Source organism: Montipora foliosa, chromosome 6 (genome assembly GCF_036669935.1).
Source record: "Montipora foliosa isolate CH-2021 chromosome 6, ASM3666993v2, whole genome shotgun sequence".
Taxonomy (NCBI): domain Eukaryota; kingdom Metazoa; phylum Cnidaria; class Anthozoa; order Scleractinia; family Acroporidae; genus Montipora; species Montipora foliosa.
Window position 1 is genome coordinate 68,847,211 of NC_090874.1, and position 12,500 is coordinate 68,859,710.

Sequence of the window (12,500 nt, forward strand, 5' to 3'; positions counted from 1 at the left end):
TCCGCCCGCACTGCCTTCGAATACGAAAAGGATAAAAAGTAATATAATGTAAGGAAAATCACATCTTAATCCAAAACGTGACGAAGGGAAACCTATGTGAATTCTATCAAAAATAGGTCAGAGACCTAAACTTCTCAATCTTGTGGCTATAACTTACTTACGGAAATGATGTGCCATATTACTTGAATAAAATGATTTTCTTTTGCACGAACATTTTCGAGTTTTCGACGAGTAATTACTACTCGTCGAAAACTCGAAAATGTCTCCAGCATAGTGCAAAGTATTCAAATGGGTAGATCAAGCAGGGATGGGGGGGGGAGGGGGGGGGGGTCTCCCAAACAAACAAAAACAAACGTACAAGCATAAGGAGAGGTGGATGCCGCTTTTTTTTTTTTTTTTTTGCTGAATTAACGCTGTACCCTGCGTGCATTTTGCTAATGGGATGATTCTATTAAAACCTCAGACTGACTAAAATAATGATCACATTGTCAGTTGTATTCTCCAAACATTTTATTTTTAAGGAATTTCGGTTCTTCGGTGCACTCGTGAGATTCTGAACAACCGCTCGTGATAAAGCAAAAAATGGAATAATACAATAGGAAATGTGACAAAGGTGTCTTCAATAATTAGCCCTTGCCAACAGAAAATGAGGTAAGGGAACAAATACCCCATATTTGGCCCTATTTCGATCAAAATTGATTTGAAATCAATCATTAGTTCTGCGTCATACTGTGTGGTAGTTTCAACCGCGCGGTCATGGGAACAAACGAATGAATGTTATCTTCGCAGCCATTTTCGTTCCCATCATTTCTCTTAGCCGGCGGGGCCTTCGCACGAAAAAACGAAAAAATTTCTAATTTTATAGTGGAGGTACACTTAGCTATCAAGTTACAATCCTAGACAAAAGTAGTTGGGAAGGTTATATAAATGAACCCCACCAGAGCTGTATTTCAACCCGCTTCTGTTAAGGCGCAAAAAACACTTTCTCCTTCTGTTTTTAAGCCCCCTCCCCCCTATTCAATGTTGGAAGGTAACACTACAATTTCCTACGAAAAGCATTTAGTTTTGCACAACATTATTAATGTTAGAAGGTAACACTACAGTTTCCTACGAAAAGCATTTAGTTTGGCACAACATTGAATCAGGGGGTGGGGAGAGAAGCAAAGAAGACGTCAAAAGTAGTAACCTTCCCAACAGTTTTGTCTGTGATTGTAGTTTACAAGCACCCCAACTGGTAGGAGACAACCAATTGACTAATTACAAAGCGCAGTAGAGACCGGAAACAAATCTGAACCAGAGGTTAGAACGGGATTTGAACCCGGGGCAACCACATGGGAACCCAACGCCTTAACCAAAGGACCACGCAGCCTCCTTGGACCACGCCTCGTCCACGCCGCTTCCACGCCACTTCCCAAGGGCTCAGGAGACAGGAAATTCAAATTTTCTCATCGGTTAGCTTGCGAACAATAAGATCTTGAACCGGAAGTAAAAATAGCCGATGTGGCTCGAAGAGGTCACCTGGCGGGAAGCCAGTCTGTAAAAAAAAAAGGAGTGTCTTTTGTTTAAAACTACGGGATTACCTATTGCTTCTTTCTGTTCGACACGAAGGGACACACTCTCTAAGTTGAGGCCCCTTAACACTTCACAGAGACTCTACTGAGCTCCTCCATATTTAGTACTATTGACGACCCATATCCGGAAGTACCAGAATCTAGGACTGCAAATCCTATGTCTCCAGAGCCCTTCGTTTTCTCGTGCGAAGGCCCCGCCAGCTAAGAGAAATGATGGGATCTGGGAAAGAGAATGCGTCACAAAAATAAATTCCAAATAAATCTCACAGGGCTCAGGCAGTCGCTTTCTTACTTATTCTCTCGCCCTTGAGCATTACGATTTTCTCTGTTTGACTAAAATACAAACTTAAGTAAGATAGTTCGTCCATATTAGTCCATTTGCTATCTTTGGTAACTGCCTTTCGGGCCTTCCTGTCGTTTCTTCCTTCTAACAACCCATGCTCAGGCTACTTAACAAGTAACCGTTATTATACTCCTATTTGATGCCCTTCTCCCAAATGAAATCGACCCCCATGAGTGTTTGCAATGTCACTATTTTCGCAAATCCCATAATACAGTTCATTTGGGGGAGGGGGGGGAGGGATTTGCATCAAAACAATGGATATCCAGTTCACTGAAGAATTATACAGGACCAAGAGTAATTAACTCGTATTGTTTTTATGTTAAGAACCCCCAAAATGTATTGCATTATGTGATTGGGAAAGTTGTCTATTAGTATTTTTTTATTTGTATAATTGTGTTATTTGTTGTGGAAAAATAAAATAAAATCAAATTAAAGATAATGTAACAACACTGAAATTGAACTTAAATAGCAAGTAAAATGTTTGTATCCTTCAGTATGATACAAGCAATTGCAATCGCTTGTTGATTGGTTAACTGGTAAGGTTACATCCTATACTTAACGACATCTCTAACTTCCAAATGAATGCATATGGTAATTTAAAACGCCAACCATAAGAATCGTGTCCGTTTCGCAGAGAAGGCCATGAACAAAACAGACAGACGGCAACAATAAGAAGGAATCTTAACCTAGGACACAAATCTTTTAGAAATGATCTTTTACTTTCTCTGCACACTGTGCAGGAAGGTGAACAATAATGGACACAGGAGCGCGTGTATTTCTAATTCATTAAAGGCAGTTGTAGATGAGCAATGGAGCCAGCAATAAATCACGTGCTTGCACTATTTGTGACGAATTCAGGTAAAAAGTAAGGATAAGGCAAAAAGCCTTCATGAACTCGCTTATCGTTTGCTTTTAGAATCTCATCGTGCAAAGTCTTGAGTTCTTTGAAGATCTTTTCTACCACCAGTTTTCCTTTATTGCCCTCAATTTTCTCTGAGTAGTCAAGAAGATGATCCAGGTGAATCCCTGCGATGTTAGAACTCAGCTCCGCTATTTCCTGTTATAATATGAACAAACACTGTCTTGATAAATAGCCTCTTTAAGACTGACACAACTGGCAGGCAAAACTTCGCAGTTAATGCTCGCATGTTAAAAAAAAAACATATTCCGGAAAAAGGAAGAAATTGAGGATCATTAACAAGAATAGATAACACAACAAAAGTGAATAACAATAATTTGCTAATTATCTAATTTCTCAAGATCGCCTTAAGTAACTTTTAAATACTTGCTCGAAGTAAACGTTCTGACGGAGCGCGGCGAAAGTGTTCGGGTTTTAATTCACACGTATCATCAATAGACCAATTTCGATATATTAAAATTTAGTCCTAAACAAAAGGCATCATTTCGAGGCTCTAGGGAATAAACTCATACAAATCCTTCTATTTATTCCTCAGAACCTCAAGATGATGCCTTATGTTTGGGACTGAAATTTAATATATCGAAATTGGTCTATTGGTCAATATCCCAAGCTTTGGGTCTTTTTCCTGGATCTTAAAATTCAGCTTGGAAAGGAAAGGCAAGGTAACTACGAACTGAAAAGTTCGAGCAACATCAATGGCCAGGGCGCCAACTCTGTGAATCGCACCCATTATGCTAAGTGCGCTATTCCCTGTTTCACACTCTGCAACAAGGTTCCACAGACTCCACCACAAATGGCATGACTGACGCCCCCACTTTCTCCGATATAAACCTAAAAAAAAACCCGCAATTCACCAATTCGTGCTAACAAGGTGCTAGACTTTGAAATGTCAACCAATGATTTTATCGCTTCACGTTGGCAATTGACCGTAGTTTATCAACTCGTTTGAGAAAAAACAACTTTTCGTATTTCACTTTCCCACCGACGCACCTCCACAGAGTTCTTCAGAAACTAACCCCTTCATTTTAAACCAAGCAACGTAACATGCTGGTGAAAAACCCATCTAGTAGTATAATTGAAACAGCTGGTTATTTACAAAGTGTGATTTAGTCGAACGGCCGAAAACTAAGGCCCTCAAAAATAGTTTTCCTTTTAGGGGCGCAGTAACATGGAACAGCTAAGCAGGTCACTACTTTAAATAGTTTTTATTCCGCTAGTGTATTTTAGAAATAGCTTAATTTGTGTTAATGCGCACGGCTCTTTAGAAGACCACTTTTTATTGATAAGGACTCCGTTGTTAAATAAAGTTATTATTATTATTATTATTATTATTATTATTATTATTATTATTATTATTATTGTTGTTGTTGTTGTTATTATTAAAGACATGTCTATAGCTAATTGGGTAGAACCCGCAGCCCTATCCACAGGGCCACACTACCTCCTAACTATAAACGCAGATTATACTGACTTACCAGTGCAACAGCTTTGTTTCCAAACATGTTATTGGAAAACGAGTACGTCCCATCACTATCAGCAAACAGCCTATGAGGTGCATTAGGTACAAAACCGCCATACTCCAAAATTGGATACGTTGTGGCCGTATGCTGGCCGGTAAATGCCCACAGCAGTGTTGCGAGCACTTTTCGTAAGGTCGCTTTACTTTCTATCTTGGCTGGAAGTTCCTTAACCTTCAGAGAATTAAAGAGATTAACATACTTTTACCAAAGAGTGTTTTGAAGAAAGGATCTTACATTAGAAAGATTTTGCATCGCGTTTGCGGAAAGCGGGGAGCCTCAAAGAAACCTTTTTGAATTAATTTTCGTGAGATTCAATCTATCTTGACAAGCATGATCAGTAGCCTCAGCTGCTGTTTGCCGTAAACGCAATTACTAAATATTTCTATTAGAGAGGTTTACAATTGAGTGTCGAAAGTAATTAGTGAATTGATTTGGTTCTGCATTACTTCACTCAGTGATTGGTTCAAAGTTCTCGCAGCACTTTTTCAAGCAATCAGAAGTGAAACCAAAAGAAATCGTGGCTCGTGCGTGCACATTTTCCCGCGCTTTGTGTCGGCTAACTGTAATTACTTCGAGTTTTGATTGGTTTACATGATTGTCTCCGTCCTTTTTGATTGCCCAAAGTAATTACTTTGGTTTTGGTTATACGACACTCGATTGACACTCGCTCTATGTAGGAGTTATAAGCACGTGGGATAGGTCTTACCATGCCCTTTCCACCAAAGGCACCCTTTTTACCATCAGCAGACAATTCATTAACCAACTCCTGCAGTTCAACATCTGAAACCACCTCTTCATCGTTGTCGTAATACCTAGAAATAACACGCAACTAATTAACAATTGCGCAACGACGTCAACGAATTTGAGAATGCAAAGAATCGATACGTAGAATACCAATCATGAGCCGCTACTCGTACTGTACAGGAACCACAGACAAGAATCAGCAATGCTACTTTTCTAGTAGGTACTCAAAAGCATACCATACTCCATTTCATGTAGATACTGACTAAATTCGGTGTACAGATCACCTTTTAGTATTTTGTTGTCACTCAATATTTCTCAAACAATAGATAACTTTAGCCAATCAAATCTCAGGATTCGTGATGGGATTCGCTCGTGGCTTACAGTAAAATAGGAAGCGTAATTAAGCACGCGACGTTTCTGAGACGCGGACGGTAACCGGAAGTGAACTTTTCGCATGCCAGGACAGTAGTGTCTTCCAGCTTTCTAAACTAATCGAAAAGATACTTGTAAATATAAATGTGGCTGTGTGAAGACAAGTTAAAAGGGAAAGCAGCTCACTTCCGGTTTCCGTCTGCGTCTCAAAAACGTCGCGTGCTTAAGTTTCCTATCATCATAAAATACGAGTTCCTTCGTTGTTAAATATCTCTTAGGTTTCCTACGTAGACCACAGGGGCCTGCCCAGGGCAAGGACACCGGCTGTTTTGAATATTTGACAAACTTTGCATTATTTCCGAGCAACCGTCGTTTGATTCAAGGCTTGCCCGTTAGATCAAAGTCCGGTGAATGCTCTCTCGGCTCTGTCATGATATTTGAAAAAAAGCGCTGTTTTGTTCTGACAGCTTAATTCTATAGCGATATGTTAACGTTAGATTATTTATTTGACTACTGAATAAATGAAGTATTCCATACGCATCTATGTAAGCATCGACAAACTCGTCCAGCTTTTCGTACAACAAAATGCCATCATCTCTGTAAGGATAGTATGGAAGCTTATCTTTATCATCCACTCCACGTCTCTATAAAAAAAAATAGCTTGTCTTAGCTTAAAGACAAAGACATCGTTATTGTATATCTTAGAAAGTTCGCGCGAGTGCTCTGCTGATGAAACAGTCGCCAGAATATATTTTGAATATCTTTTTAACCTCTTCTCCTAGGGCCAAACTATAATTTACGGCCTCTTGCTTAATTCTGTCCAATTTATGGGCTTCCCTGCCCTGCGAGCAGAGCCTCTCTAAAATTCACCCGAGGGCGAGCAAGACAGGCTCTGCAGGCTCTCATCTTCTGGAGTGTGGTTTTTGTGAAATATAATCTCTGACCGCACTATTTAAGTGGATTAGGAAGAGAGGATAATTCTGCTCTATTTTCATGAAAGTAAAGGAAAAGAACTTCAAAAACGTGCATTCATTTTGAACTAAGGAGTCCGTAACGTAACAAAAACATCTTAAAAAACCAACCCCATTAAATGTACGCAACGCCGCTGACTAACACTAACCTTCCTAGAGTTTTCAAAACTTTCAACCACTACTCGATTAGCGACCTTTTCAAGCCTCCCGGTCCTTTCTCTTTAACGTTTCACGATGAATTGGAAATAAATGTGCCATTCTTTAGCCGACCTGGGAATTTTTCCCCGGCGTTTTTGTTGCCATAAGATCTTAACTAATGATTGAAGTAATGCATGACATATTACAGTCGCGTTACTTGCGCAGTAAAAGTTGCGCACAAACAATTAGCTCGAACCTCCCCTCCTTAAGTCGCTGTAGCCTGATTCTGCAGCCTAAGTTTCTGGGCTAGTCACTCCGGTCAAAATGGTTTAGGCAGCGCGCGCATCATATTTTTGACAAGGTGAAGGTCAAAATGGAGCCTTCAGCACGAAAATCAATATGGCGTCTAGGAGTGCGATCAAGTCTTGGCCTGGGTTTGAAACTGTCCCAAGCAACCGCTTGCGCAAACTCAATAAAGACTTAACATGATTTCTGCAGATTCCTTTCTTTCTGGTCGAGTTAAGAAAGGCTCTGTTGGCAGGGTGGGGCTTTCCACGCATAAAATGAACTGGAAAGGCGGGAAACGAACGGTACTGCTCTTAACCTCGGTTAGCAAAGACAGTCAAAGGTATATTCGGCCTCTCTTGAATAAAAAAAATTCACCAAATTGTAAAGTTGAATCACAGAATCGCCTTTTTTTCATTCAGTTCAAGTCGCGGTTCCAATGCAGAGCAGTACACTGCGATCCAGACAGATCGCATGTACGTAAACGGAGCCTTTTGGAATTTGAAACAAGGAATGTGCTATATTGAAGTATAGAAATTGTACAGTGGATTGTTCATTTATTGCACTCAGCATCATCCGAAAGCTATTGCCGGGTGAAAAAGAAAAGAGAACTGTGAATAATGCGATTACCCTTTTCTTGGCTCTTTTACACCGCTAACTAACCTTCAAATCGGTCAGCAAATTCAAATCCTCAAATGACATTTTCTCATATTCTTTGTTTAACATTTCTAAGGCGCTCGAATAATCAATGCTAAGCACTTTATAGATAGGAGCACTTCGACCTGTAAAAAAGAGAGAAAATTAGAACCTGCATTATTTAAATCTAAAGAAGCCAGTAAAAAATGTGATTGCAATAAAAGGCCCCCTTTTATCAAAATATACAGGCCCCTAATTAGATGTACGAAATTTTCAATAAGCGTCACAAAAGTGTACCCATAATGCTGTTCCTCCGGTAAGGATAAACAGCTACATTAACCTCAAGCTAAAAATAACACTAACCTTTACCCTCGATAATTTTTGATCTCTAAGAGCCAAGACTAACGAATCAAGCTGCTTAAAATATTAAAGAAATATAAAAGCTTGAGCGGGTTCCACTCACCAAAGAGTTTTATCTCAAATAACTTATTGGTTTCCAGAGAGGCACGGCAGTGTTGTCGAATGAGCTGGTAAATTGGGTGATATTCAGAAAAGTATTTTTCTACCAAAGTACACGGTGCATCTAGGTACAGATGTGCCTTGAGTCGCTTTTTAATCAGATGCAAGGAATTGAAATCAGCTCTTTGTACAAATGACTTGGCCAAGAACCAGTCTTTGCCGTCCAGTGGCGTGTGGACTTTGGAGTCTGGTGTTGAGTCCATTTGAATGGCCACAGGAACGAGTCGTTTGATTCCAGGATCACTTTCAATGACGACAAACAAAGCGATGGGCGAACTCATCTGTAACACAGTGTGATTAAACTTTGTGTCATGAAGAAGCGCTTTTGGCATTTTAACGCCGTCCAGTTCAGGGTAAATGTTGACGTAAACCTGGCCCTTGTCAATAGCCTACCGAAGAAAAGATTCAGGTGACATTCAATTCATTGAATTCATTAGGAGATTTCTGTGAAAACGCAGGGCAAAAGTGTGTACCAGAAGGCCACACCAAGCTCTTGTTAATGTGTTAAGGCTATAAGAGCAGGCTAAAACAATCAGATGGAGGATCATTTTTGACAAATTAATTGCGTTAATTCTTACTGATATCTAAATGTCTCAGAGCCACAAGAAAGTTTACATTCATTGGATTCTCTCCTCCCTGGGCGAACCCGGAATTTGCGAGTGTATTTAATACCTGTTGAAGAGTGTCTTCATCCCCTTTTGAAAGAGCCGCCTTGAAGGTTTCCTCCCAGTCAAAACTTTTGTTTAATTTCTCCTCCAAAAGTTCCTTCCATTTGATGCCATGGTCATCTTAGCAAAGAGAAAAGAGAGGAAAATGAGAACAAAATAAGAAATCAACAAACAGTAAGGGTAAAGTAAGAACAGCTTTACCTAATATTTGACGGATGCGCTAGTGGCCAGTGGCCACTTGTAGATTTTTACTCTGTGTAGTGCCAGAAGATTTTACTCGTCAATGCGCCCCCACCCCCCCCCCCCCCCCCCCAAATCGGGCCTTAATTAAAGGGTTAATCACCTTTAGAAGGAATATTAATAGACATTCGCTTCAGTTTTATATTTACTGGAAAGGGAATCCTTGGTTTTCATCCACGTGATGAGACGGCCATGTTGGTGTGCAAATCAATAGAAAATGGTTCCACAAGTTTTTGCATAATAATAAAGTCAAATTCCAAAAAGACATTTTACAGCATTGTTCTGTACACTAACATGGCCGCCGTGACGTCATATGAAAACCCCCAATAAATCAGTGTAATATGCAATGTGTACAAAATGATGGGAAATATTGTTTTACATTTAGAAACTCGACTTTGTCTATGTAATGCAACGCTGACGGGAATGCAAACTTCTTAATCAACGAAAAAAATCGAATCCAACGAAAAGCACGGCTACCTTCACTGCAAAATCGAAGACTTCAAGATATCACCATATTAATGTATAAAGTAAAGAATAGCCTTGCACCGAATATTATTAATGAACTATTTAAGCAGAAACACTCAGTTACTGAATAAAATATTTCTGATGTTTTCCTTCTAGAAATAGTAATGACTTGAAAATGAGATCGTCTTCTAATACCCGTTAAACAATTACCTTCTTTATTGGTTACACGCCATATCTGAACTGGATTTGCGCCTGCAACTCGCTGATCTGCAAAACACCGGTCTTTGAAAAAGTTCTCCTCGATTGCTGGAACGAGCTTTAACTCACTCATAGCACTACCTTTCTGAAAAAAAAGTGCAAATGCAAGTAAGCCACAAGCGTTTTAAGTTTCAGTAATTTATGCTAAAAAATGCAACTAGATTGAATTGTACGTTATCGTATTGAACTACCAGTTTGTCTGTTTTATCGATCGGGATGAGCCAAGCGTCATAAAAAAGAATTGTCTACAAATGAGCCTCGGCAGCGTGCTCTCGAGGACACGATTTGGCGCCTACAAGTAATGGCTTGGGATTCTGTTCTTTCAAAGGTTTACAGAAACAAGGTAAGCGGATAACAGGGGAAACATAATAATTCTTTGTTGCACTAGGCTTGAAGTCAATGAAAAAGCCTTCCGAGATATCTCTGTCGACTGGTTCAAGAACTTGCATCTACTGAAGATGTTGAATTCAAGTTTAAGGAATCATCTTTAAAAATGTTGTCAGTTGTTTACGTTGTGACTATGTGAAAGATGTTGGGCGGAATTCGTGCACAGATTTGCGGATTTAAGTGTACTTTCCAGTTAATCATTTTTCTTACTAATGATTCAAACTTTTTTAATTCATTCTTTTACTTATGCAAAGGTACCTTTCATGAAATTAAGGAACGAATCATTTAAAAAATTAAAAATTATCATTTAAAAAAAGGGTAAATTGGGGCCATACCCTGTGATGTTTGTAGAACGTTTCATACACAACTGCAAAATCAATCAGCGTTGGAGTATCATGGAAACGAGAGTCTTTTAAAGTGAACCTTGACTCCAAATCTTTGTTGAGGTCAGCGTTATCCGTCATTTTCATGTACCACTCTATGGTAAAAGGATCGGTTGATGCACTTTGAACAAAACTTGCAGCTCCTTTTTTCGATAAGGTTGGTACCATAAGGTTTTCTGACCTGTAGTTAAACAAATGATACGAATAAAAGAACAGGTCTCAAAATACTTTTGTGCATTGACCAAATATGAGTAAGCGTCAAGTCATTTAAGGGGAGGGGAAGGCGGGGTACTTCCTATTAATGAGCATGTGCCGCTGGATGGGGTCGCATTTTCACGACTGACTATAAGGGGGTTGCATTTTCAACAGAGTTCCCGAGTGGGACGGAGTTACTAGAATGGGGTCGCAAATTGTCGGGAGTTTGGGGGTAAGAAGATTCTGGCTAGTGCGATTTAAAAAAGAAAAAAATTCGCGGTTAAAAAAAGTTGCTACAGAAAGAACTGTAGCGCTGGCTTTACGTATGGTTTATGCATAAACGGAAATTGACTAAGTTGGGGTCTCTAAAATTACACTTACCCAAAAGTGACTGAAATGGTGTCTACAATTGGATTGGTTCAGAAAACCAATAGACGCAAAGAACGATACAAACGAAACAATGAATCCTAACTCTAAAAACAATAGAGCTTCGTCTTAAAGCGATCCAACGAAATTAGAGGTTGTAAAGAGCTGCGTCCTATCTCCTATAGTTGGCCATAAAATAGCCTATAATAGGGTAGGGGTTGTGAGAGACCAGCGGCACATACCCAGCGAAAATTTACCCAAGTACTGACTCTAGAGGAGGGAGCCGTAAAACCCGTTTGGGCAACTTACAGCTTCTTTGGGCTCTTTGCTTCTATTAAAAAGTGTTATGTTATTTTTTCCAAATGGAAACTCTATCTCCTTCCTGAAAAGATATGTCTGAATGCATTTTGTTTGCAATTTGGAGATGGGATAACGTTCTTGCTTTTCTTAGCCGTTTTCCAACAGCTCTTACTCCTGACGAAGCTTATCTCGAAAGCCATGATGTCAAGGGCCAATTGATATTTTTTCGTTCATTGTGTTTTTTCCCCGAGTAGTGCACCACTTGGGGTGTACTAGTAGTCTTTGAAACGTTAATAAACTTATTTCATTTCATTTCATCAGATATGACTTACTTTGAGTATCGATTATCTTTTGCTGGAGATGTCAAACGTATCAGAGTTTTCTTGATTTGTCTACTCAGCTCTCTTTTCAAAAGACATTGAGGGGATGAGAAGCGTGGGAGGCTTATTCGACACTTGAGATCTGTTGAAAAATAATTATTTTGTAAGTAGTAGTATGAAATAGTGGTACGGGACGTTAAAGAACCCACTCACTATTAGATAAGAGTAGGGTACGTAGTCCCTGGTGTTGTGGTTTGACCTACCTTGGACGGGGGCATCTTTCACTAATTCCTAAAATAGCTGTAAACTGCGTAATAAGCAGTCTGGCTAAAGTCCCCCACAAAGGATTGTGAATTAGTCCTGAAAAGCTCCGAGGGGAGAGACTAATATATTCATTTCACGTCACTTGGAATGCATGGCTCCACATCTCGTTTTTCCGTGGCATCGTCACGTTATGCTTAATCAGGAAATCAGCAAAATAGTCGTCGTTGTGAAATGTTTTCTTTGCATCTTGTAATAGGTTTGTTGCTTCGGAGACTTCACCTCAACCTACGACAATAGGTCATTAAGTTGTTGTCGCGAATTTCCTTTCTCGACTTACATGACAGGGGGAGGTGGAGGAGGGAGGGGGAAGAAGACTGATTGGCATCGATGAGTGTGTAAGAAAGGAGAGCAAATCCCTTCATGGCTACCTGAGAGAGAGCACAGAGTGGATGCTTCAAGCTGCGTTGAAGGAGAAAGTGATTGTTGAAGAAGAGAGTCTGCAGGACTATGAGAGGACGAGGAAAGACGAGAAAGTTGACAACTGGAAGGAGAAAGCCCTACATGGTGCTATTGTCCAACAAATATCAGATGAAGCTGGAGAGGAGTCTTGGTGATGGCTTAGGAATGGATTCTTAA

General features: G+C 39.8%; 1 protein-coding gene across 1 annotated transcript in view; it reads right to left on the reverse strand.

The window, feature by feature from the left end:
• Positions 1-2,282: 2,282 nt before the first annotated feature.
• The window catches only part of LOC138006199 (allene oxide synthase-lipoxygenase protein-like), a 14,560-nt gene continuing 4,342 nt past the window's right edge, over positions 2,283-12,500 (reverse strand). The window contains exons 4-13 of the mRNA XM_068852373.1: positions 11,613-11,742; positions 10,372-10,600; positions 9,602-9,734; positions 8,691-8,806; positions 7,963-8,407; positions 7,527-7,645; positions 6,007-6,113; positions 5,060-5,165; positions 4,309-4,524; positions 2,283-2,971 (exon numbers count right to left, since the gene is read on the reverse strand). Coding sequence (XP_068708474.1) covers positions 2,741-2,971; positions 4,309-4,524; positions 5,060-5,165; positions 6,007-6,113; positions 7,527-7,645; positions 7,963-8,407; positions 8,691-8,806; positions 9,602-9,734; positions 10,372-10,600; positions 11,613-11,742 — 1,832 coding nt within the window. The 3' untranslated portion in view covers positions 2,283-2,740. The remainder of the gene's footprint in view (positions 2,972-4,308; positions 4,525-5,059; positions 5,166-6,006; positions 6,114-7,526; positions 7,646-7,962; positions 8,408-8,690; positions 8,807-9,601; positions 9,735-10,371; positions 10,601-11,612; positions 11,743-12,500) is intronic.